Source organism: Dermochelys coriacea, chromosome 6 (assembly GCF_009764565.3).
Source record: "Dermochelys coriacea isolate rDerCor1 chromosome 6, rDerCor1.pri.v4, whole genome shotgun sequence".
NCBI lineage: Eukaryota > Metazoa > Chordata > Testudines > Dermochelyidae > Dermochelys > Dermochelys coriacea.
In genome coordinates this window covers 71,552,750-71,579,219 of record NC_050073.1, presented here as the reverse complement: position 1 = coordinate 71,579,219, position 26,470 = coordinate 71,552,750, and the positions used below count along the sequence as shown (strand labels likewise).

General features: G+C 43.6%; 1 protein-coding gene and 1 long non-coding RNA gene across 4 annotated transcripts in view; one reads left to right on the top strand and one right to left on the bottom strand.

The window, feature by feature from the left end:
* Positions 1-20,989, bottom strand: part of RASGRP1 (RAS guanyl releasing protein 1) — a 90,750-nt gene extending 69,761 nt beyond the window's left edge. Inside the window, exons 1-3 of one of the 3 annotated variants that reach the window (XR_006281839.1) lie at positions 20,727-20,943; positions 19,858-19,932; positions 17,403-17,584 (exon numbers count right to left, since the gene is read on the bottom strand). Coding sequence is in view for 2 of the 3 variants with exons in the window: in XM_038407536.2 (XP_038263464.1) it covers positions 17,403-17,475 (73 nt within the window). In the remaining variant the exon portion in view is untranslated. Of the gene's footprint in view, positions 1-17,402; positions 17,585-19,857; positions 19,933-20,726 lie in introns of all 3 variants that reach the window. The other 2 variants (XM_038407536.2, XM_038407533.2) reach the window with 2 other exon arrangements.
* LOC122460503 lies at positions 20,890-23,886 on the top strand. Its single transcript, XR_006281840.1, has 3 exons — positions 20,890-21,017; positions 21,653-21,715; positions 23,548-23,886. It is a non-coding gene; the product is annotated as an uncharacterized LOC122460503 (long non-coding RNA).
* Positions 23,887-26,470: the final 2,584 nt, after the last annotated feature.

The window sequence follows — 26,470 nt, the reverse complement described above, 5'->3', positions numbered from 1 at the left end:
AAGGAATGGAGACATTTGTCTGCTCTCCTACATTAGCAAAGACTGCCTGCACATCTTCACTAGGGAGGCACTAACTAGGGGCAGAGCTGCCTTTACTCCCCGGATACTCCTGGAAAGGTAGAAGGTTTTTATAAAAATCTTCAGGCATGCTGGAGGGGTTTGCTGTGCCTGTTACTGATAGTGTGCTTCAACATGAGAAGGGGGAGGCACCATAAGATGTTGTTGAGATAAAGGTATCTCAGTTCTGAGGAATATTTTATTTTTCTTTATGAAGTTGCTGTATGGTACCAGCAAAGATTGTCTGGAATTAGCTTGTGTTTATGGTGGTTCTTTCTGGAATCTCTCTTCTAGAACAATGACAGACTATAACAGCGTTCAAAAAAAGAACAAGATAAGTTCATAGAGGATAGGTCCACCAATGGTTATTAGCCAGGATGGGCAGGGATAGTCTTTCTAGCCTCCTGTTTGCCAGAAGCTGGGAATGGGTGACAGAGGATGGATTACTTGATGATTACCTGTTCTGTTCATTCCCCCTGTGGCACCTGACATTGATCACTGTCAGAAGACAGAATACTGGGCTAGATGGATTTTTGGTCTGACCCACATGTTCTTGGCAAGTCTCAAAGACCATCTACAAAGGATTTTCAAAAATTTAGGTTTATGCCCCTTTGTGTTTTTACTGATGTATAAAGTAGGCCTGAAACATGTAGAGTATTATTCCCACTTGTCCTTTTTATCTTAGAAGTATCACAGACATTAATTCAGATCTTCCCTGGTTCTGCTGGAAGGTTTACTGTGGATTTCACATGATGCATACTGCTAGTGTTTCCACAATACCTGAGGGGATGAGGGTGCCCAATGTTTAATACAGATGCTTTCTCCAAAATGTTGTTTAGACATTGAAATTAAGTACATGTTAACAAAACAAACAGAAATAGTTGTAAGCAGTCTGAATAAAAGTTGTTTGGCTCTTGTGAAGTTGTTTCACTAGTTCTCATGATCTGCCAGCCTGGGTGAACTAGTGTGTGTGGTTAGTGTGTATGGTCTTATGTGTGGGTTGTTTCTTTAAATAAAAAAAAAAAGCGGGGAGGTATGGAGGGCAGAAACTGAACAAACCTTTCAGAGAAAAGGGCATAGCCTAATTTTTTTCCCCTAGTGGATGATCTTTAACATGTCTGTTTGTTTATCCAACTGTAAAACAGGGATAAGATTTATCTTCTTGGAGGTGCTGTGGAGGATCAATAGTTTTCTGTACAGTTCTGAAGAGGAAACGTGTTACAGAAGTATTCTAATCTATAGAGCAGGTGCAGTCATGTTTAACTTTTTTTGTAAAACACCTACTGGCAATTATATCAATTTCAGGGTATGGTGGAGAGGGAAGTACATTCAGACTGCCAGCACCATTCCCAGATTCACATCACTACATTATAAATATCTATATAGTGCTTTCATTCAAATAGGTCCTCAAGAGCTTCTCAAGTTATGTTATGCTGACTCTACAAGGTGTGCTTATAAATATATCACTTTTCCCAGTGACTGAAGTGCTGTTTAACACTAAACAAGCAATACTATATATCAATTATCAGGAAGTTAAGAATACGATAACCATGTGAATTTACAGATAGAAGTTGTGGACAAAATGAAATTATCCAATTTAAAAATTGGCCAAGACCCCGAGTTAAGACTCCTAGCTCTCCTGCAAAGCACCACAGTATCTCTAACTATGATCAATCTTGTTGTTTACGATTCAAGTGAAATATCTTGCTATGGGAATACTGCATACAATTCTGAACAATTATTTCCAGTATAGTTTCAGAGTTAGGCTTCTAAGTGCAGGACCAAATCAAATAATTATATTAATCCATGTTATATTGTAGTACATATGGTATGGGAAGCTATTTTTACTGTCAGATGCATAATGCAATGAGATGTACAGTGCCTATTGACTACAAAAATCTATATTCCACAACTTTTTGTTTTGTGTTGCCCTTATGATTCAAGTACTTCCCACTTTGAGCCATTCTAACAGGCACAGTTTTGTTCCTCCGAAGATGATTGAAATGTAGACAAGCTCTGCATATGTCTATTCATTCCAGTAGGTTGACGTATTATAGTCTTTCCATAGCTCTTCCCTTTGTTAGAGCTTTAGTAAAAGAAACAGACTTAGGGATGTGAATTGTGACATGTATTTAAGGAAGCTGTTTCAAGCATCCTTTTTCTAATAAGCTTTCTTCTCTGCTATTTAGGATTACAGGTCTGTGGTGAGACCTGAAGGGTCCCCGGGTTGTCTAGAAGAGATGAAACACATGAATAGGAAAGCATTGTTTAATCTTATTAGCACTAAGGGGGGAAAAAAACATGTTCAGAGGGCAGAAGTAAAGATCGTGGGCAGTTGACTGATCTGATGACAGAATGTTGCATACAATATAAATTTCAAAGACTTAAGGTCCGCACAGCATCACCAGAGGAATCCTGCACTGCTTTTTAAAGCACAACGGAAGGGTTTGTCATATAAGTAAAAGGTGTGTTAGGTGTTTGCTCATGTTCTGAAATTCTAGCGTAGACAAAGCAGCTGGACATTATCTGCAAATCCTAGCCACAGTGGTCAATAGAAAAACTTCCACTGACCTCAGTGGGGCCAGGATTTCACCCTAATACAAAAGCTTGAGTGGAAGCCTATGCTTCCCTCTAAGGGCTGGTTGTATTTAGGAGAAAAGGTTGTTTTAAAAACATTTTAAGTAATGCGTTAGGTAGTAGAAGTGACCATTAGAGTTTTAAAATGTAAGTTAAAATACAACTTGCCCTGTTTACACTAGGGTTTTAAAATATGCTTATTAACATTTTTGCTAACACACTTAGCCTAGTGGTGAGCAAACTTTTTGGCCCGAGGGCCACATCTGGGAATAGAAATTGTATGGCGGGCCATGAATGCTCACAAAATTGGGGTTGGGGTGAAGGAGGGGGTGAGGGCTCCAGGGTAGAGCCAAAAATTGGGAGTTTGGGGTGCTTGAGGGGGCTCCGGGCTGGAGGGGGGAGTGAGATGCAGGGGGGAGTGAGGGCTCCAGCTGGGAGTGCAGGCGCTGGGGATGAGGTGTTTGGGGTGCAGTAGGGTTCTCTGGGCCAGGATCAAGGAGTTTGAAGTGCAGGATCAGGGCTGGAGCAGGGGATTGAGGCATGGGGAGAGGCTCAATGGTGCAGGCTCCGGGCGGCGCTTACCTCAAGTGGCTCCTGGAAGCAGCAGCATCTCTCTTCTCCAGCTACTGCACAGCCTGGCAGCTCTGCATGCTGCCCCATCTGCAGGCACCGCCCCTGCAGCTCCCATTGGAGCACCAGAGGGGGCCATTGGAGCGCATAGGCACTGGAGGGAGGCCATGCCACTGTTTCCTGGAGCCACATGGAGCAGCCCCCAACCCTGCGTCATGGCTGGAGTGGGGCCATGTGGCTGCTTCTGGGAACCGCATGCAGCAGTCCCCGATCCTGCTCACTGCTGGAGCGGGGTAAGCCCCAGACCCTGTTCCCCAGTGGGAGCTCAAGGGCTGGCTTAAAACAGCTGACAGGCCGGATCCGGCCCGCAGGCCGTAATTTGCCCAACCCTGTTTTAGCCTATTCTAGACCAGCCGTAGGCTTCAACTCAATGAGCTTAGTATGTGTTAAAGTCTAAACTACCTGATCTACACTAGTTTTGGAACATGTGAGTTGCAGTTTTCTAATGACATCTCTAAACCCTAATCATGATAAACCCAAAGGTAGAGCTATCTGGGAGAGATACAAAATCGCAGGAAAGGGGGAGGGCTCTTATCACCATACTTTTTACTTACACACATATATAATTAAGTACAAAATTACCAGCTATGACAAATTTCTACTACATAATGGATCTCAAACCCCAGAATGCTATGCTCATAATTACAGAAGAAGCTGGTGTGGATGAGTGTGTTGTGAACAGTTCACATTTCCATACCCAGTATACATACAGCTGACAGACATGATCATCCAGTGACCACCACTGAACTATTCATCCTTTCAGCGGTTGACCAGCCAGGCTATTCTGTGAAGAAATATCACACCTTCTGCACTTAAAATATCAACACTGAGCCTCGTATATTTAAAATTAGTTCATTTATCAAATGTATTTAGCCCTTCCTGTGCCACAGCTTGCTGCCTGCCTGATTTACAGGTTAAGGTTTCTGTCAGAAAAGTGATTAAAAATGGAACAGTCCTATTCAAGATATCTATTGCCTGTGTTTGCTTAAATCAGACACTGTCCACACCACATAGCCGATACAGCTGGGGAAGAACTAGTTAGCTTCTATTCTACCTCAATCATCAACAAAATTGAGCTTTCAAGAGTCTTTATTGTTGGCAGTGATGTCAGAGGCAGAAAGCCAGCTTGAGTTGCAGATCCCAGGTTGAGTTTGCAGGGTGTCAGTTGGAAAACCCTTCTTTTGACTTGTAAATTGAACAGACATGATATGAAAACACTGGATTCAATAGGCTCTCTTTCAGACCCAGTGTCATTGTTGGTGACATGTTCTGTTATCTGTGCTTCTGAAATGCAATTATGAGAAAAGTGACACTAATACAGACTACTTCTACTACAAATTCACTCTCTAATGTTGTGCTTTAGCCAACAGCCAATCTTTAGCCAAGCAGCACAACTTCTGCATTCTCATTGTTCCCAAACTCTCAGCCTCAGCCCCTTTTGGTACCTGCAACCTACTCAAACCCTCCTTCCTGTCTGCTCAGGATCTTGCTACATTCTTCAAAAAGAAAACTGACATGATCCAAGGGTACCTCCCTGTCCCCTCCTTATTCCCATCACCAGCATCTCTTCCCTGTCCTTATCAATGAAATTGTGATTTCTCTCATGCTTTCATTCGCTAATCCCTGCACTTGCCCCAGTGGCCACAACTCATCCCATCTGATTTCCCTCTCTGTGCAGTCTCATCCCTTCCCTCACATTTCTGCTTCGCTTCTCCTGATGGCTTGTCTGCTCTGAGATGTAGTGTGTGGCAAGCCAGAACGTAAATCTACAGCATGCTGGCTTGCTGTGCACTAACTGGCAGTACTATAACGACCACACACTAAAGCTATGACTGTACTGCAGCTGGGAGTGAGTCTCCCATCCCAGATAGACTCTCACTACCAAGGTTTGAACTAGTGCAGTGAAAAATAGCAGTCTGGATGCTGCAGCTTGGGCTCTCCAATCCAGCTTCCACCCTTTTATTCCACTGAAACAGCTCACACCAACGTCTCTCATGTATTCATGGCCTGTTCTCAGGACCAGCACTCCATTTTCATCCTTCTCCACTTGCCTACTGCCTTCAACTATCAACCATGTTCTTAATAGCTTGTCCTCCCACCCTTCCCCAGTTCTCCTCCTAGCTCTCTAGTTGCTCTCAGTGTTTCATTCGCAGGATGAATCCCATTCATCCTCACTCCAGCCCTCATTGGGGTTCCCACAGAGCTCCATTCCTGGCCCGTTTCTTCTTCTCCCTATCTCAGGGGATCTCATTCAGTAATATGGTTTTAAGTATCATCTTTACATGTATGACTCAGGGTATGTCTAATCTTGCAGTGTAAGGTTCAAACACAGGCTCAATCCTAACCACCCTCCTTTACATTAATCACACTAACCCAGAGCTCAGATCCAGGGTCTCAGGACCACACAGGAGTGGCATGTCCAAGTCTGAGTCAAACTGGGACACAGGGATCAAGCCCTATTGGTTTGCAGTGCAGACACAGCCTCATAGGACTCATGGTCAGGGAGTCCATCAAAAGCATTCCACAATCCATGGGCTAAGTTTTTGTCTTCTGGACAGTCAAGTTTTTCCTCACGCTGCATCTGAACAAAGGGCTAAAGCAGCTACATTTTGAAAGGCCTCTAGGAAGTCTGGAATATGGGTGGTTGAACTAAGGCCCAGGTAATGCCCTGCAGATGCTAGGGCCTCAGGTTCAGACCCAGGGTTTAGTAATTCCTAACCTGGGTTACAAATAAGTGTAGATACACAAACCCTAGGTTAGCAGACCCTGAGTTTATTAACTTGAGTTCTACTAACTTTTTAAGCTTACACTGCAATGTAGACATACCCGCAGATCTACCTTTCCACTCCAGACCTCCCTCATTCCTTTCCAAGTAAAATTCAAAGCTGTCTTTCTGAAAACTCCTTATGGATGTTTAGCTATCACTTTAAGCTCAACGTAGCCAAAACTGAGTTCTTGATCTTTCCCCTAAAGCCCTCCTCACTTTCATCATCACTACGTACAACACTAACATCCTTCCTAACATTGAGGTCCATTGTCTTTGACCCAGCCCCCTCTCTGGACCACACTTCCGGACTCTGCCTAAATCTTGCTTTTTCCTTCACACACATAGAATCATAGAATCATAGAATATCAGGGTTAATAAATAACCCTGAAATAGATAAATAGATAAATTTCCACTATGAGAAAAAATTGCCTATGAGAAAAAGTACTGTGACAAAGTTCCTGCTCGACCTTGGTGGGTCTTACACTTATTGGTGGGTTTGCTCGCCTTGGAGCTTCACGGCAGTCCTCAGCTTGGCCGTTTTTCTGAACCCCCAGTCCAGGTCGACGACTCCTGTGTGGGAGGACTTCGGGGGAACCCGGGCTCGCCCTCTACTCTGGGTTCCAGCCCAGGGCCCTGTGGAATGCAGCTGTCTAGAATGCCTCCAGGAACAGCTGTGCGACAGATACAACTCCCTGGGCTACTTCCCCATGGCCTCCTCCAAACACCTTCTTTATCCTCACCATAGGACCTTCCTCCTGGTGTCTGATAATGCTTGTACACCTCGGTCCTCCAGCAGTCCGCGTTCTCACTCTCAGCTCCTAGTGCCTCTTGCTCCCAACTCCTCACACACACACCACAAACTGAAGTGAACTCCTTTTTAAAACCCAGGTGCCCTGATTAGCCTGCTTTAATTGATTCTAAAAGCTTCTTGATTGGCTGCAAGTATTCTAATCAGCCTGTCTTAATTGTCTCCAAAAGGTTCTTGATTGTTCTCAAACCTTCCCTGTTACCTTACCCAGGGAAAAGGGACCTACTTAGACTGGGGCTAATATATCTGCCTTCTATTACTCTCCTACAGCCATCTGGCCTGACCCTGTCACAGTATTCATTACCTGATAGGTCATGTACACTCTACAACACACATTCATTGTACCTGTACCCATTTTAGACCTGTAAAAAGTGTCTAGTATGGTAAGAAAATTGACAGGACATAATGGATTCCAAGATATCTATAAACATGGAAAGCTTAACAATTTTAAATTGTCATAAGATGGAGCCACCTACTAAGACAGCTGGCAGCCAGGCAGTCAAAAGGATCTATGTGTTCATCTGAAGATATGTTTCAGCTCCTATAATGTACTAAAAGTCTGAGCATATATTTCAATTTATCTGGACCTGAGTCCATAGTTGTATTTTGATGAACTAATCTCAAAAGTTAATATCATTTCCAATTTCCATTTATGCCAGCCCACCTCCAAAATGTTCAGTAGCATTACATTGTTTTTATAAAATGAAGAAAGGATCAAAATGTCCTCCACAAAAATTTATGGAAGTTGACACAACAAACTATAATAATTACTGCTAAAGTGCCTCTTGAACTTTTTAATGGACAGCAGAATAGAACTGCGGGCTTTCTACTCCCAAAAGACAAGCCCTTAGCTTTTAAAATCAAGTTGAGTCTGTGTTTGCTGGAATAGTATTAGGCCTTATATAACCAGTGAGTCAACCATTAGAGAGTGACATGCTAGAATGCACTTAAGTAATTCTGGCAATCTGTTCAGTTGAGGGTAGTGTTACACCCATATATCCACACACTCCCACCACTGTGGTCTGTAATATAAATATATATTTATATTAAAATGAACACTATGTAAATGCATATTAAGGCTAAAATCCTGATCCTATTGAAGTGGAGTGGAAAGGACTGTATGCTCCTTTCCTGGAACAAAGGTCAAAAATGTCACTGAAAGAGTGATGGGATCTGGAAAATTATGGTCAAGGCTTTACTGATAATGACACACACTGGAACGAATGACATTACTGCCTTAGAAGACAATTCAGAGATCATTAAAAGTTTCAGGGAGCTGTAAAAGAGGAAATTACAGGTGATCATCCCTGAGATCCTTGCTTCCCACAAGAAGAAAGATTGACAGCAGACGATATTAGAGGTAAACCATCTACTAGATAAGTGGTATAAAGTAGAGGGGGTTTTTTTTGGTGGAACATTGGGCCATCTTCCATAAAAAAGGAGGATGTTTGGCCTGGTGCTATCTGAATATAAAGGAACCAATCTTCTGGGTAGCAGACTCGCTGGAGTAACCAGCAGGGCTTTAAACCAGCATTTAAGGAGAGGTTGCTATGAGTATATATACAGTACACACACACAAACAAATAACTCATGCTCAAGATAGGATAAATATAAAGAATCAAGGCCCCAAGGGATGTAAAGAGAAGAAGTTCTTCAATTATCTAGATGCCATTGCTAGAAGCCTGTGTAAAAAAGAAGAAGAATTAGAAATATCAAATTTATTTCCATAAATGAATATGATTGGTATTGCTTAAACCTGGTGGGATGATTCACATGGCTGCTTACACTCAATTTAGGAAGGACAGAGAAAACAGAAGGGAAGGTGGGGTAACATGCTACATTAAAGATACCATTGCCTGCTTCAGAGTTATTAACAAATTAGAAAGACAGGACTTTGAATGCTTATGGATTAATGTACCAACTGATCAATCACAAAATGATACTGGGGGGGGGGGGTTTGCAGTAGACCACCAAACTGGATGAGGGACAAGATGAGTAGCTCTCTAAACATCTGTCTATAATGTATAGAAAGAAAAATTGCATTATCATGGGGAATTTCAGTCTTGGGAACATGAGCATGCCACCATCAGTGAAAGCATCTTTGGAATTTCTAAAACGTATAGAATATAACTTTCTAATACAAAAAGCACTGAAATCAATTCATGGTAATTCTATATTAGACCACATTCTGAAGGATGAAGATGAAATGAATACTGAACTAAAAACTAATAGTTGCCTAAGTGCAAATGATCATTCTAATTTCATTTTCTATGTGCTGGCTGAATATAGTCCCATCCATTTATATGTATACTTTATCCCACTCAATTTTGCTCACTGTTGTTTTTAGCTTTGGGAAATTGGCCTTTTTGAAACACCAAGTGTAAGTATAGAGAGAAAGAAAGTGAAAATAGAGAGGACCAAGTGTGAATATAGAGAGAACTTCACCCCCCTTGTCTCTTTCATATCCTGGGACCAACACAGCTTCAGCCACACTGCATACAAGTGTGTATACTCTCTCTTGGTGTTTCAGAAAGGCCCATTTCCCAAAGCTGAAGCCAATAGTGAACAAAATTTAGTGGGATGAAATATATAAACATAAAAATGTGAATGATAGTTGGGAATTGTTTAAAAATACTCTATTAGATGCCCTCTCCCCCCGCCCCCACAATTATGCAATTAGAGAAAGGGGAGGTAAAAGAAGTAATAAAAAAACAACATATAACAAACAGAGAAGCTGACAGGAATGTGTACAAATCAACAGTTAGGTGATGCTAACAATTGATACGGGAAGCTAAAGGTTACAGTGAAAAAATGTATGGCCCATTTTTAAGAACAATAAGAAGGAATTCTTTAAATATACCAGGAAAAATAAAATCCTAGCAATGATATAGACCTGATCCTGGAGAAGCATGGTAAAATTATCAATCATGATGCAGAAAAGGCAGAAGTATTCAATATTTCTGTTCTGAATTTGGAAAGCAGGATGATGTATTCATATTGTATGGTAATAATGAAATATTTTCTATTCCATCAATAATTAGGGAATAAATAGTAGGGAAGATGTTAATTAGTGACTATTAAAGGTAAACATTTTTAAATCTGCAGGACCATATAACTTGCACCCAAAAGTATTAAAAGAATTGGCTGAGGCATTCTCATCATTATTAACATTGGCTTTTTAACAAATCTTGAAATAGTGGGAAGTTCCAGTAAAAAGTGAATATTGTGCCAATATTTAAAAAGGGTAAACAGGCTGGCCTGCATAACTATAGGACATTGATCCCAAGCAAAATCATAGAAATGCTGATATGGGATGCAATCAGTAAAGAATTAAAAGATAGAATCATAATAATTGCATAATAAACAGCATAGTTATGTAGAACATAAATCTTATCAAACAAACTTAATTTTGTGTTGATGAGCTTATAAGTTTGGTTGATAAAGATATCTGTGTTGACATAATATACTTAAATTTCTGTAAGGCATTTGATTTAGTCCCATTTACCATTTTGATAAAAAAAATATCACTATGCGAAATCTATGTAGCCCATATTAAATGAAATAAAAACTGGTTAACTGATAGATTGCAAAAAGTAATTGTAAATGGGGAATTGTCATGCACTGGGAGTGTTTCTAGTGGGGTCCTGCAGGGACTGGTTCTCAGCCCAGTGCTATTCAATATCTTTATAAATTATCAGCATGAAAACAAAGTAATTTTGGGTCAAATTTGCAGATGAAATAGAAGTTGGTGGAGTGGTAAATAAAGATGGGGACAGTTAGCATATTAAACAGACAGCATATTAAAAAAATTAGTTCTGAAGACTGACCTGATCACTTGGTAAAGTGGACTCATTTGAACAACATATCATAGAATCATAGAATATCAGGGTTGGAAGGGACCCCAGAAGGTCATCTAGTCCAACCCCCTGCTCAAAGCAGGACCAAGTCCCAGTTAAATCATCCTAGCCAGGGCTTTGTCAAGCCTGACCTTAAAACCTCTAAGGAAGGAGATTCTACCACCTCCCTAGGTAACGCATTCCAGTGTTTCACCACCCTCTTAGTGAAAAAGTTTTTCCTAATATCCAATCTAAACCTCCCCCATTGCAACTTGAGACCATTACTCCTCGTTCTGTCATCTGCTACCATTGAGAACAGTCTAGAGCCATCCTCTTTGAAACCCCCTTTCAGGTAGTTGAAAGCAGCTATCAAATCCCCCCTCATTCTTCTCTTCTGCAGACTAAACAATCCCAGCTCCCTCAGCCTCTCCTCATAAGTCATGTGCTCTAGACCCCTAATCATTTTTGTTGCCCTTCGCTGTACTCTTTCCAATTTATCCACATCCTTCTTGTAGTGTGGGGCCCAAAACTGGACACAGTACTCCAGATGAGGCCTCACCAGTGTCGAATAGAGGGGAACGATCACGTCCCTCGATCTGCTCGCTATGCCCCTACTTATACATCCCAAAATGCCATTGGCCTTCTTGGCAACAAGGGCACACTGCTGACTCATATCCAGCTTCTCGTCCACTGTCACCCCTAGGTCCTTTTCCGCAGAACTGCTGCCGAGCCATTCGGTCCCTAGTCTGTAGCGGTGCATTGGATTCTTCCATCCTAAGTGCAGGACCCTGCACTTATCCTTATTGAACCTCATTAGATTTCTTTTGGCCCAATCTTCCAATTTGTCTAGGTCCTTCTGTATCCTATCCCTCCCCTCCAGCGTATCTACCACTCCTCCCAGTTTAGTATCATCCGCAAATTTGCTGAGAGTGCAATCCACACCATCCTCCAGATCATTTATGAAGATATTGAACAAAACGGGCCCCAGGACCGACCCCTGGGGCACTCCACTTGACACCGGCTGCCAACTAGACATGGAGCCATTGATCACTACCCGTTGAGCCCGACAATCTAGCCAGCTTTCTACCCACCTTATAGTGCATTCATCCAGCCCATACTTCCTTAACTTGCTGACAAGAATGCTGTGGGAGACCGTGTCAAAAGCTTTGCTAAAGTCAAGAAACAATACATCCACTGCTTTCCCTTCATCCACAGAACCAGTAATCTCATCATAAAAGGCGATTAGATTAGTCAGGCATGACCTTCCCTTGGTGAATCCATGCTGACTGTTCCTGATCACTTTCCTCTCCTCTAAGTGCTTCAGGATTGATTCTTTGAGGACCTGCTCCATGATTTTTCCAGGGACTGAGGTGAGGTGACCGGCCTGTAGTTCCCAGGATCCTCCTTCTTTCCTTTTTTAAAGATGGGCACTACATTAGCCTTTTTCCAGTCATCCGGGACTTCCCCCGTTCGCCACGAGTTTTCAAAGATAATGGCCAAGGGCTCTGCAATCACAGCCGCCAATTCCCTCAGCACTCTCGGATGCAATTCGTCCGGCCCCATGGACTTGTGCACGTCCAGCTTTTCTAAATAGTCCCTAACCACCTCTATCTCTACAGAGGGCTGGCCATCTCTTCCCCATTTTGTGATGCCCAGCACAGCAGTCTGGGAGCTGACCTTGTTAGTGAAAACAGAGGCAAAAAAAGCATTGAGTACATTAGCTTTTTCCACATCCTCTGTCACTAGCTTGCCTCCCTCATTCAGTAAGGGGCCCACACTTTCCTTGGCTTTCTTCTTGTTGCCAACATACCTGAAGAAACCCTTCTTGTTACTCTTGACATCTCTTGCTAGCTGCAGCTCCAGGTGCGATTTGGCCCTCCTGATATCTTTCCTACATGCCCGAGCAATATTTTTATACTCTTCCCTGGTCATATGTCCAACCTTCCACTTCTTGTAAGCTTCTTTTTTATGTTTAAGATCCGCTAGGATTTCACCATTAAGCCAAGCTGGTCGCCTGCCATATTTACTATTCTTTCGACTCATCGGGATGGTTTGTCCCTGTAACCTCAACAGGGATTCCTTGAAATACAGCCAGCTCTCCTGGACTCCCTTCCCTTTCATGTTAGTCCCCCAGGGGATCCTGGCCATCTGTTCCCTGAGGGAGTCAAAGTCTGCTTTCCTGAAGTCCAGGGTCCGTATCCTGCTGCTTACCTTTCTTCCCTGCATCAGGATCCTGAACTCAACCAACTCATGGTCACTGCCTCCCAGATTCCCATCCACTTTTGCTTCCCCCACTAATTCTACCCGGTTTGTGAGCAGCAGGTCAAGAAAAGCGCTCCCCCTAGTTGGCTCCCCTAGCACTTGCACCAGGAAATTGTCCCCTACGCTTTCCAAAAACTTCCTGGATTGTCTATGCACCGCTGTATTGCTCTCCCAGCAGATATCAGGAAAATTAAAGTCACCCATGAGAATCAGGGCATGCGATCTAGTAGCTTCCGTGAGTTGCCGGAAGAAAACCTCATCCACCTCATCCCCCTGGTCCGGTGGTCTATAGCAGACTCCCACCATGACATCACTCTTGTTGCACACACTTCTAAACTTAATCCAGAGACACTCAGGTTTTTCCACAGTTTCGTACCGGAGCTCTGAGCAGTCATACTGCTCCCTTACATACAGTGCTACTCCCCCACCTTTTCTGCCCTGCCTGTCCTTCCTGAACAGTTTATAACCATCCATGACTGTACTCCAGTCATGCGAGTTATCCCACCAAGTCTCTGTTATTCCAATCACGTCATAATTCCTTGACATCACCAGGACTTCAGTTCTCCCTGCTTGTTTCCAAGGCTTTGTGCATTTGTATATAAGCACTTGAGATATACTGGGAATGAGGGGCGATCAACAGGTTGAGGCAGGAGCCCTCCCCTCACAGACTTTCCTGCCTGTGCTTCCTCCCGGTATCCCGCTTTCCCACTTACCTCAGGGCTTTGGTCTCCTTCCCCCGGTGAACCTAGTTTAAAGCCCTCCTCACTAGGTTAGCCAGCCTGCTGGCAAAGATGTTCTTCCCTCTCTTCGTAAGATGGAGCCCGTCTCTGCCCAGCACTCCTCCTTCATGGAACACCATCCCATGGTCAAAGAATCCAAAGCCTTCTCTCCGACACCACCTGCGTAGCCATTCGTTGACCTCCACGATTCGACGGTCCCTACCCAGGCCTTTTCCTTCCACGGGGAGGATGGACGAGAACACCACTTGCGCCTCCAACTCCTTTATCCTTCTTCCCAGAGCCACGTAGTCCACAGTGATCCGCTCAAGGTCATTGGATTCTCTTAGATCTGGCCTTTCCTCTCTATTCATACTGCTAAACCTTCATACAGGTCCTCTTTATCTCACATCTTGTCACTCCAACTTGCTCCTTTCTGTTCTTGACAAAGGTCATCTTGTCCCCACCCTTCCTTACATCCATTTACCACACTGCTACCCCAAAAAAAAAAAAAAAAAAAAATCATCTTCCTCAGTCATTGCAACCTTTCACTGGTTTCCCCTTTTCCACTGCATGACACAAAACAAGTGCAAACTATTTGTCTTCATTTTTAAGACTACTTGACTTGGCCCTGTGCTAATTATCATCTCTGATATGGAATAGGGCTGTCAGCTCCCACCTACACTCTCCTACTGCTGCCAGCCTTTATGGCCCATTAGACACACATCAGTTTACAAACTGTTTTTGTCTGTGTGCAGGATCCAACATGATGGGGATGTGATCCCTGACTGGGACCTCTAGGTGCTATTGCAAATATTAATGGAATAGCATAATGTACAGTGTGCATTTTAAAGTATGTTGTGTGCTTTCTTTTGGGGCTATTATATACTGAATTTTCATAGCAGAGAACTCTTTTTCAACAAGTAACCCTAAGCATTAGTTTCCCTACTGTGCTTCCAATACTAATTTAATAAAATATAGATCTAACATTAAAGTAAAACCATTGCACAGTTTCCAGCACTGGATTTATCAGGGGTGATTATCTATAAACTTTGCAAATCACAGTGTTTTCTAGAGTGATTTTCTGAGATGCAGAAGGAAGAAAAATTCAGTCTGGAATAGAATTGTGACTGTACAAGGCAGGGGTGGCCAACCTAGCCTCAGAAGGAGCCAGAATTTACCAACGTACATTGCCAAAGAGCCACAGTAATACGTTAGCAGCCCCACATCAGCTCCCCCCAGCTCCCAGCGCCTCCCGCCCAGGGGCAGCTCCACCTATCAGCACCTCCTCCTCCCTCTCTCCCCGCACCTCCCGATCAGCAGTTTCATGGCATGCAGGAGGCTCTGGGGGGGAGGAGGAGGAGGAGGAGGAGTGAGGGCATGGCAGGGGGCAGGAAGGGGTGGAGTGAGGGCAGGACCTGTGGCAGAACCAGGGATTGAGCAGTGAGCACCCCCCAGCAAATTGGAAAGTTGGCAACTTTGGCTCCAACCCCGGAGTCGGTGCCAAAACAAGGAGACTCATAATAACTTCTGAAGAGCCGCATGTGGCTCCGGAGCCACGGGTTGCCCACCCCGGTCCAAGGTAACTGGATAGCATGCATTGCAATTTCAGGCATAGAGTGGACTCACTCAGTCTGTTGATTGACTTGTACTAATTTAGCATCTAACAGTTTTTGTTTTTTTTTTTTAACCTGATCACAAAGCAAAATTTTGTCTCCCCATCCCTTCTCCTGAAATGGACTCCAGGGAAGGTTGTTTGCAGTTAACCCTCGAAAGAACCCTCTGTAAGCAATGTCTTTATGTAGTTGTACCAGCCTCATTTCATGCTTTATTAAATACTCTCCTGTGAAGTCCTAAGATATTTTAAGAATTTGCACAGTTTCAAGGAAAACAAAACACATAAGCTATATAGAAAGAAAGATTTGAATAAGCTCATTGAATGGAAGAGATTGTGAAGTGCCTTTGGCATATATAAGATTGTGTGGATTTCTACAGTACAACACAGTTCTCTCAAACAAGCTCTTCCATAAATCTTATGGTTACATATGCATTATTATTCATTTAGAAGGATTAAAATATAATTGACACAAATATGTATATTGACTAAAACAAATAGAAATATTGGATGAAATCCTGGCCTCATTGAAGTCCATGGCAAACACCACATTGATGTCAATGGGGGCAGGATTTCATCTACATTATTTGAAACAAGTCACTGCAACCATTCTGCTATCTTTTAATATAAAATGCATATCCTTTTTTCTTTTACAAAAATATAGGTACAAATTGAGAAGATTGATTAATGAGCTAAGACAAATACAATATATGTGTGTATATATAGGCTTACTTTAGCACTTAGTTTGGCTCAGTTTGTCTGAAGAGAGGTAAACAAACGTTAGTAATTTGCGGGGGGGGTTGCAAGAGTGAGGGCTTTTTAGTGGTTTAATGGATTTTCTTATGCAGTAAAATTCAATGTGTAGATTAAAATTAGATGGAGGAGAAAAAACATTGTTGGTTCTCTTCTTCTGCAGATATATAATTCTTCCCTTGCAAGTTCTTTATAATCAGTAAGTAACAATGCATGCTTTCCTCACTGGGGTGTTGCAAGGATTTAGTCATGGTTTGTAGAGTGCTTTGAAGAGGTAAAGCACCATATCAATACTAAGTCTTATTTAACTCCTATAAATACTTCACTGAAAAGAAACCGAACTGCAACTCACCCTATGTATACGTACAAATACAACTTCCACTGCTCTGCCTGTTTTTTTGCAACTGACAACAAGTAGCTCATTGGACATTTAAAAAATTGGTGTCATACTCGGCTTAATCTCCATTTGAAAAATCTGCAGTTTTCATGTTTGTTTACAGCTATAAAAAGGTGAACTCTACAAATAAATGGGATGCCACAAGCTGCTGCTGGGGACTGAAATATCCAGCACATAGCATGGAAGGCTATAGTATTGGCAGTAACAAAAGAAAATGGTACTCTATAGTCAAAGAAATACATAATTTAAAAAACAAATGATTTGAAAATACTTTAGATTTCTATCTTTATTCTTTGTAAAGGCTTTGAAGCCCTCCATCCAATTCCATAAAATATCCAAAAATAGTGTTGGCTAATGAAAATAGAAAGCATTTTTTTTTGCTTTTTGCATAAGTTATACATCTCAAATGGCGCTTTTCAATGTAGATATTTTGCTGGTGAAAGCAAGAAATCATGAATAATTCATAACCCCAAAAGTATATCATTAGGCTTTTCACTTGAATCTTTTTTCCTTAAGAGCTGATTTTTTTAAGTATCTCTTCTGATTAAGTAACAAGCATTCCTACTTTGCTGCACCTAGCCCCAAAACAACTCTTCTAATTTCTGACTAGACGATATAAACTCATTTACACAGGTTGAGAATATTGCACTCTCCATTTTGCAACATTTACTTGTTAAATATCCATCCATATGCAAAGAATTTTCTGTTCTGTACATCAAGTAACAAAAAATGAAATGAAAATCACTTCACTTCCAAATGCCTGGTAATTTTACTGTACTAATTAGGAGAGTCTTCCCAGAAAAAAATAAGTTATCATTCTAAACTCTCATCCTATATTACACATATTTATAGATCCATATTTTATATATATATATATATTAAAAATACTTGACTATATCTTAACATTTCACAAATTACCTAAACTGCTACTGTACAAAGGTCTGAAAACATTTACACACAATTGTTTCAAATCAGGACACTCACCAAAAGACTGAAGGCAGGTTTCAATGAGATTCTCCAGGCTGGCGCCTTTGGCTAAGTGTCCCAAAGGCATCATTATTCTAAACTCAGTGATCTGGGTAGGTTTTGAATGGGAGGCACAATGACTGATCTGCTTCAGTTCAAGTGCTGTTTTAGGGGCAGTGCTGCATCCTTGTGCAGGTTTCCTAAAGGAAAGGATAACAGTCAAGTGAGTACAATGAGAGCAAGGCAGTGACAAATTTCACACAAGCCTCCACTGCAGGTTGGAAAAGGAGGAGATTTAAAAGGCAATTAGCTCCCTGGAGTTGGGTTGGTGAAAAACATAACCCTCCCACTTGGCAAATGCACCAAAGAGACCTCTCTTTTTATAAAATATACTTTCGGGGCGAAATATGGCTCTTTAGAGCGTGGTTATAGAGCTCTTCATTTTTTAAATCTATATATTTCAATCTTAATGTAAACATAATTCCCAAGCAAAGCAACAGGCATTCATATAATCTGACACTTCACCTAAAATCAAACAATGTACATTATAAAACAGGGAAAGTGTCCTAGTAATAAGAAAAGGAGTACTTGTGGCACCTTAGAGACTAACAAATTTATTTGAGCATAAGCTTTCGTGAGCTACAGCTCACTTCATCGGATGCATTCAGTGGAAAAAACATCCGATGAAGTGAGCTGTAGCTCACGAAAGCTTATGCTCAAATAAATTTGTTAGTCTCTAAGGTGCCACAAGTACTCCTTTTCTTTTCGCGAATACAGACTAACATGGCTGCTACTCTGAAACCTGTCCTAGTAATGACCATCCAACCTATCGATATTTACATTTGGGCACTATGATGAAAGTGAATGGATTTAAGCCCATAGTCAAACCCTGAACAATGCTTGAAGACATCTACCTTTAAAAAAAACAAAAAAAACCTGTTAAGAAATAATGATAGAGCTCATGCCTGAAATATTAGCATGATTTTACAGTGGAATATTTTATAGTTACATGTTTTATTTCTACTCTTAACTGCTCCTGTAAATGTCCACTTATACTGAATTTTTCTTGCTAAGTTACGAATAAATGTATTAACAATCTTATTAGTCAGACTTTCCAAGGTGGCCATTAAAACTGCACCCATAATTCTGCAAGTGCCTATTTTTCACACCTAAAGGTTTTGTAAGTACAAAACCCTTCTGTTTACAAACAGCATTTGAGTTTACCTTACTTGTAAATACAATTTTCATGCAAACATAAAGAGATTGAGAAGGCACAAAAATCATAGATAAAATGCGTGCTCAAATTTGCATTTGCAAAGTTGCAGGCACCATTTTGAAATGCCTTTGAAAATATGACCTGATAGTTCCCAGTCAGTGATCACCGCTCTATTTGATAAAACGGTTAGCTGTTTCAAGGAATGTAAGTTGCACCCCACTAAACCATCTTCTAAGAGAGAATGTTAATCATATGTGGGGTGAATTTTACTGATGATGGAAGTAAGACACAGATGGCACTGCCTGGAACAAAACTTTGTACCGTAAGCAGCAGTGCAGATCTCCTTCATGCACAGTTCGAACCCTGCAGTGAAACTCCTGTTTTAACTCCTGTAGGTTCAGGTGTAAATATAAAATACTTATTCAATACAGTTTTTCCTAACAAAAGCACTTAAGATATTAATTAATGAAGTCTAGCAAGGGCCCTGTAAGGTAGGTTTTTAGAGTTAAATTGTTTCTGGTGTAAACCCTCTGTCTGTGTATTACCGATAAGGAAGACAAGGTGGAGTGATTTTAGTGTCAGATCTGAAAGTAGAATTTGGGCATCCCTGACTCCAGTTTTGTGCTCCAAGGGGAATTATGCATGCCTAATGAAGAGAATAGTATCCCTATGCCATAGCTCTAGCAATGAATCACAATCCTTATCTGCAATTTCTCTGCTATTACAGTGCCGTGTAGTTCATGAAACTCATTTCACATATAACCACGCTTGAAGCCAGATCACCAGAAATACAAACCTAGTGTATGATGGTGCTGCTGATAGAGCAGATGCTAAACACGCCCATCCATTCCTGTTGAAGTTAGAATTCTTCACACAGCATGTCTCCTATTTTGTCTAAATGTTCCTGCCCTTAGCTTTATTACGTGACCTCATGGTCTCAGTTTATAGGACTAGGTAACAGGAAGGGACCAAACAGCTTACAAGATGCCCTTTGTTGATTCCCTTCCAATTCCCCTTCAAGCCAGGCCGCTACAGCATTACAGTGGCAGTGAAACAAAAGTTACATGCAGCAGGCATGTATTTATTTTGGCTGGTACCAAGAACACACTCAGAACTGAACGGTGCATGAAAAAAAGACAGCCCCCACCCCCTAGAGCTTACAGCATGGCACTTTCTGCTTTCAAAGCAGGGTACAGAGGGTAACTAATCAATGACATTAGCTGAATTCATCAATTAAGGAAAAATATGTCCACTTACAGCAATTAGTCGGCGTGCAAGGGGAGTAGAAGTGAACAGGCTTCTTTTTTCCCCACCCTGGATGTCCATTGCAAACTTTGGAAGAGAAGAAGAAATCACAAAAGTAATGAACGTCAGCTCGTGGGCTAGCACCCAGCACTAGGCGGCGTTTCCCGTGGGAGAGGACTAGCACCAAAGCGATGACTTCTCTCACACCACACTATAGACTAAAGCACGTTACCCCAAAGGGACAGGTGACTAGAGTTCTTAGACAGAATCAGAGATTCCACAGCTCGGACATTCCTGCAACAGCAACCCCAGGGGACGCAAGATGAGGCCAGCAGCGTTCCTGCGAGGACACCCCATTTATTACAACTTTCGGGGTATGCTCAGTCCACCCCGCTTTCCAAAGCAAGACAAAAGCCCAGCTCCAGCTGGGAAAGTTACGATCAAGATGGGGAAGTAGGATGTTTTTACCACCACATTTCCCTCCCCTCTGTCCCCCCGGAGGAATTGGGTAGGAAAGCGATGGGCTTTAGACACTCTACTGCAGCAGCCTGGATTTCAGCCTTCAGGGCACTGCTTTCCCTTGTAGGTGGCTTCATCCCATCCTCCCTGCAAGCGCGGCAGCCAGGCACCTCTGGCCAAGCCACCCCCCCGGCCCTAGCCCAGCGCGGCCTCTCCAGAACCGGGAGCGGGTCTGGGCGCCCAGGGGCCGCGAACTCTGCCTTTCAGTGCGACGACGGCGGAGGGGGCCCCGGGAACAGCCCCGGCCCGTCCATGTGCCGTGCGTTCCTCCCGCCTGCATCCGCCGCCCCTTCATCCCCGCGCGCCGCCGGGGAGTTGCAGCCGCGGAGCGGGATCACGAGGCCAAGTCACGGCAAGCTTACGGGCTCTCTCTCCTCTTCCCTCAGGTGCCCATGTCGGAGCCAGCCTCAGCCCTGCCGGGGTCCCCTGGCGAGCGGAGTCACCAGGAGGAGCGAGGTTTTGGGGGAGCAGCCCCGGGCATTGCATCTCTCCCTCTCCCCACTCGCTGTTTCCACCCCCACCCCAGAGCAGCTTCTCTAGAGGAGCAGCCGCGAGCGGTGCAGCCGCCGCCAGCTGTGACGAATGAGAGCGAAGATCTTATCGCCAGAAGGAAGTGCTCTGCTGCTCTTCTCCGAAGCCACCGCGCTTAGCAGGTAAGGAACCGCAGCAGACTCCTGCTCGCTCGGGCTTATGGCAGCAGCAGCAGCATGTTCCAGGGCAGGGCTCTGTCTGCAACCCACTTGCTTACCCTGGCGGGCCGAGAGGGCTTCAAAGCCCAGCGGAGTTTCATGCTAACCGGAGAAACTCGTTTTCCATCGAAAGGGTTTGTGGGTTGTTTCTTTTTTCTTTTTTTTTTTTTTTTTTTCCAGTGGAACACAGTTTTTGGTTTGGTGGGGGGTTGTTGTTTTTGGGGGGGGGGGATTTTTGCATAATTTTGGTCACCCTGGCAGCCAAAAACTGGGTCCGAAAATGTTCAGGGTTTTAACAAAATCCCAAAAAACTTCAAAGAACTAATTCACTGCCAACTAAATTCTGTTCATATTTGCTGATTCCTCCCTACCCCCGGAACAAAAATTCTTTCCAAGCCAACTGTATTATAAACCCATCCAGACCCTCTATTCCCCCTATCAATTGATAGCATACCCTATCCTCCCTGCATCTCAGCTTCCTCACCTGTAGAATGGGGATAAAGACGCCTGGCAACACCTGTCAGATCTATCTGTTTCAGCTCTATCTGTTAAGAGCTTTCTCTATATACTAAGAATTCTTCCATTTATTTATATAACAGAAGATGTGCCTGGAGCTTATGGGCAAGGAAAAAAACAAAAGAGTTGCCCTTCTGCAAGTCAAGGTAAGCAAAAAGCAGAGGGGAAGGGAGGGAAATGGCAGGAGAAATGCCAGATCCAAGGAAGCCCCATATGGAGACCATGTTCCATTAGAACCATAGGATTAGAAGGGCCCACAAGAGTCATCTAGTCTAACCCCATGCCAAGATGCAGGATTTGTTGTGTCTAAACCATCCAAGGCAGATGGCTGTCCAGCCTTCTTTTGAAAACCTCCAGTGAAGAAGCTTCCACAACCTCCCTAGGTAGTCTGTTCCATTGTCTTACTGTTCTTACAGTTAGGAACTTTTTCCTGAGATTCAATCTAAATCTGCTATGCTGTAGTTTGAACCCACTGTTTCTTGTCTGCCCTGTGTGGACAAAGAACTGCTTCCATCTTTTTTGTGTCAGCCTTTCAAGTATCTGAAGTCAGCTATCGTATCCCCCCCTTAATCTCTTTTTCCAAGTGAAACATACACAGTTCCTTCAGCCTTTGCTCATATGGTATGCATTTTACTCCTTTGATCATTGATCTGGAGGAGGCAGGGCTGGAGTGGGCAGCCATTCTCCACATCATCATCCCCCTTCAATCATTACTCCTGGGGGAATTTTGCACCACTGCACATACAGAGAATTTCTTTCCCCCGCAGATTTCTTTGCTTTCCCGCAGAAAAATGACTTTCTGATGGGGAAGCAGGGGGAAGCAGAGGGAAGCCACAAAAGCGGTCATGCGGCCCTCCTCAGCAGTATGTTTTGGGTGCCCAGGGTAGCTGTCAGAGAGGTAAATCACTGTGGGGCAGGAGGTGGAACTTGAGGAGACCCGATTGGTGCCTCTGACTCTGTGCTGGGCTCAGCTACGAGTCTGGGCTGGGGAGGATGGGACTCCCTCTTCCCCTGCACGGCATCAAGGGCCAGGTCAGACCCACCCCCACCCACCACTTCGTGCACCCATTGCTCCTCAGCTGCAGGGAGAAGGATCCCTGTATAGGGAGCTGCTCCCCCATCCGCCCAACCCCTGTGCATCCAGACCCTGTCATACCCAGGCCCTCCTGCCATCCCTCACCCGCGCCCCCGTACTCAGAAGCCCCCCAATGAGTCGCCCTGCACCTGGACCACCCCGACGAGTCACCCGCACCCAGATCCTCACCAAGTCCCAACCAATTGCACCAATTCCACCCCACACACACAGTATCTGGACCACACATTGAGCCCACCACATGCAGACCCCCTCACCTGAGCTCTATTCCCCTCACCCCCAAATCCCCCCCAGCTGATCCCCAGCTCCCTCCACCTGGACCCCCCTGTAGAGTCACATTACCATTGCACTCAGAACCCACTAACAAGCCCCTGTGCATCCAGAACACTCCACACCCAGATTCCCCACTGAGCCAACTGCACCCAGATTGCCCCACACAGAACCCTCTCAACCCACACTGGGATCCCCCCAAACTAAGCTCCTCCACACTTGAATCCTGCCTTGCTGAGCCTACCTGGTGCACCTGGCACAGACGGGCAGGGCCCTGGGGTGTTTCTGGAGTAGTCAAGCCCAGTCCTTGCACTGTGTCAGGGTTGGGTGGAGCCTCACCGTTGAGTCAGTGTCCAGGGGATAGGTGGAGAGCTGCACAGTCATCTCCCACCTCTGTGCAACCAGTGGCCAGTGCTTCCTAGTGCCATGCTGGAGCCTCCACATTTATTTGACAAATAAAATTTGCAGAATTTTAAAATATTGTGCATAGAATTCTTAATTTTTTGGTGCAGAATGCCCTCAGGAAATCATGCAGGAATTCCAACAAGAAACGAAATGTTCCAAAACTTCACTAACACGGTTAAGATTGACCAGTGGTGCCTCCTTCCTTTCCAGACACTCAGTAAACCCCTGAAGGGGAAGATCACTGGAGGATCCATCCTATGCTGTTGTGAAGGCTGGAGGGATTGAGGAACTGTGTGAGCATGCTAATTTAGAATTACTTCTCTCATTCAAACTAAATAATTCCTGCCGTTAGTTTCACTGTGCGACCTCCTAGTCTTTGTTTTATGGAACAGAGTAAAAAAAGAGGGACTGATCCATTTTCATTGTCCTCTTACCTGGCTTAAACAAAGGGCCTGAAATTCTTTTTCATTCTGTGAGGTGACAAACCCTTTTGCCCAATCAGGCAGAAAATCTGCGAGTCTAAACTCACTGCATTTCCTGTCTCTTACATAGGGGAAAATCTGATCCAAGGTTCTTGCCTTGAGGGATTAAAAATCTAAATTAATTAGGATGTACTGAAGGCCTTGAAGTTGTAATTTAGCAGGGTGTGGATAATGGATATTATGTGACATCAGAGTAGTGACTATCTCAGCATATTCATTTCCAGCATAAAAAGCCACTGGCAGGTGAGTGAGGTGGCTCAAGAAATCTTTAATGGAATACAACGGTCATTAATTCAAGTCTGACTAGTTTGATAGTGGCTGAAAGAAGTTACCTTCCAGATGTTCTGTGGGTTATGTGAAATGAGTTGTTGAGTTCAGTTCCTAGTGGAACATCCCAGGTCACATCAAAGTTCACCATCCCAGTTCGTACTAATTGGCATCCTCATATACAGTCTTGTCAGAAAGTCCAAAGGCTGAATTGCCCATTGAGTTCTAGAGGTGGTGACTTGAAGCAGCACATTGATGGGATGGGAGAGCATTCACGGGCAGTGCCTTCCCTGTTTAGTGAATAGTTATAAATCTCCTAGGCCATCAAATGAACCAATCATTTAACTGCTCTGCTGAATTCTATGTCAGCCATAACAGCGCATTTTACAATATCACATCCCTGGACTTTCAAGGAGAGCCTCAAATGTTGAACTTGGTCACACCAGTCACCTCTCCTTCCCAAACCACATTTCTGCAAATAAAGGAGCATCCTTTACCCTCTAGTTCACGTTGAAAGCAATGGCATGAAATTGAATCGCTTTGTATGGGCAAACTACCTTCTCAGAGGGTGCCTGATATAAAAATGAGACTCAGTGGCCCTTTCCAAATCAATTTTAATTATCAGCTAAAACCTCATTTTGTTAATGTTTGTCAAAATATAGACATTATAGTAAAAAGATTTATAAGAGTCAGTGGAGATTTGTGACTCAGACTTTCAAGACCAGGATACTCAGAGATGCGTCTGCAGATAAGAATGGTGCCATACAGTAGGTCATTGTTTAAAAATGCAATTGGATGAAGGACTAAAGGTAAAGAGTGGCTCTTTAGTTGTGATTCAGAGTTTCAACTGAAAGGGCAAACATTAGTCATAATGTTAATAGCAGCAAATACATGTCCTGAAAGCATAAGGCATTGTACTTTCCAATACTTCTTTAGGGACTGTTGCTCTTTAGCTGGTAGATGTTCCCAGAACATCCTTGATTGGTGCTGTTCTGTCTCTCACTCCACTTCTCACTTCCTCTTCCCTCCTCACCATGCTGCTAAAGTAGGGATCAGCAACCTCTGGCATGCGGCCCACCAGGGTAAGCCTCCTGGCGGGCCGAGCTGGTTTGTTTACCTGCCGCATCCGCAGGTTTGGCTGATCGCAGCTCCCACTGGCCGCAGTTCACCGCTCCAGGCCAATGGGGGCTGCGGAAAGCGACGCAAGCCGAGGGATGAGCCCTGAGGTGCTAGAAAAACTATGTAAGAGATTCTCTCTAAAGAACCACCTGCATGGCCACCAGTGCTCATTAATCACAACTCTTTGCTGCTGCACTATAAACGGCTCAGGTTTAGGTGCTGGGATTGTGTTATCAAAGGTAGCTCAGTCATCATCCTGCCTAAGGCTTTCATAAGCCAGCCAACGTAGGCTTCGACAGCAGGGTTCAGTGTCACACAGTTTCAGGATTAATGGTATCTGTATTTCCCCTCTTTTCCATCAAGGACAGCCACTTAAGGTTTCCTGCTCCCAGCCAGCACCTCTTTTGGATGGAGAACCACATCTCTCCCCCTCCTGACCAGGATTTTAAGGCTGCACACCCCTTGCCATCCTCTGTGACATACCTAGCAAAACAGATTGCATAAAGGACGGCCCCTGCATTTTGTTTTCTCTCTGCAGGCAGTGACTGTGTTTTTACCAGCAGTTAATACTCCACTTTTCCTAAGCAAGCACATTCAAACTTCTGGTAAAAACATTACAGAGAAAACATAATAAAAACAGATTTAAGCACAGTAAACATAACAGGATTCACCCATCAGTCTTATGGGGGCCCGAATTGGCCAAAGTCTTTTCAACCCTTCAACAAAGGTTGCCTCCCCTCCCCCATGAACAGATGATCATGTCTATTTTCTGGATCAGAAAGAAGGCCTAAGTCAGTTTAAACCCAGCTGTTTTACATCAAAAGCCCTTTCTTTGTCTGGTCTCTGGAAAACCCAGTTAGAAGCAGTATATGAAGCCTCTGCAGTGGGAGGTACCTCTCTGGAAGTGTTACAACCTAAGTGATTCATCTTAATCACCCCCACTGTTTTTGGTTCCTGGAGCTTCCTCCTGGAGTTGCATACAGTGCCTGGCCCATAGTGATACATAAACCATTCATTCATTTAATACATTATGGTCCCCAAAGATATTGCACGTGGACGCAATATCCATCACTTGACAGGAGGGCCCAGATTTTGAAGAGAGTTCTGTACATACGATCAGAGCCAAATTAGCAAGAGTGCTCAGCTTCTATTTAGGCACCAACGTAAGAGGACAGATTTTCAAAAGAACCAGTGTATTGGGTGCTGAGCTTTTGAGCCAGTCTGGTGATAAGTGTAACAATGGAAGCTTCTGGAGGCTGAACAGT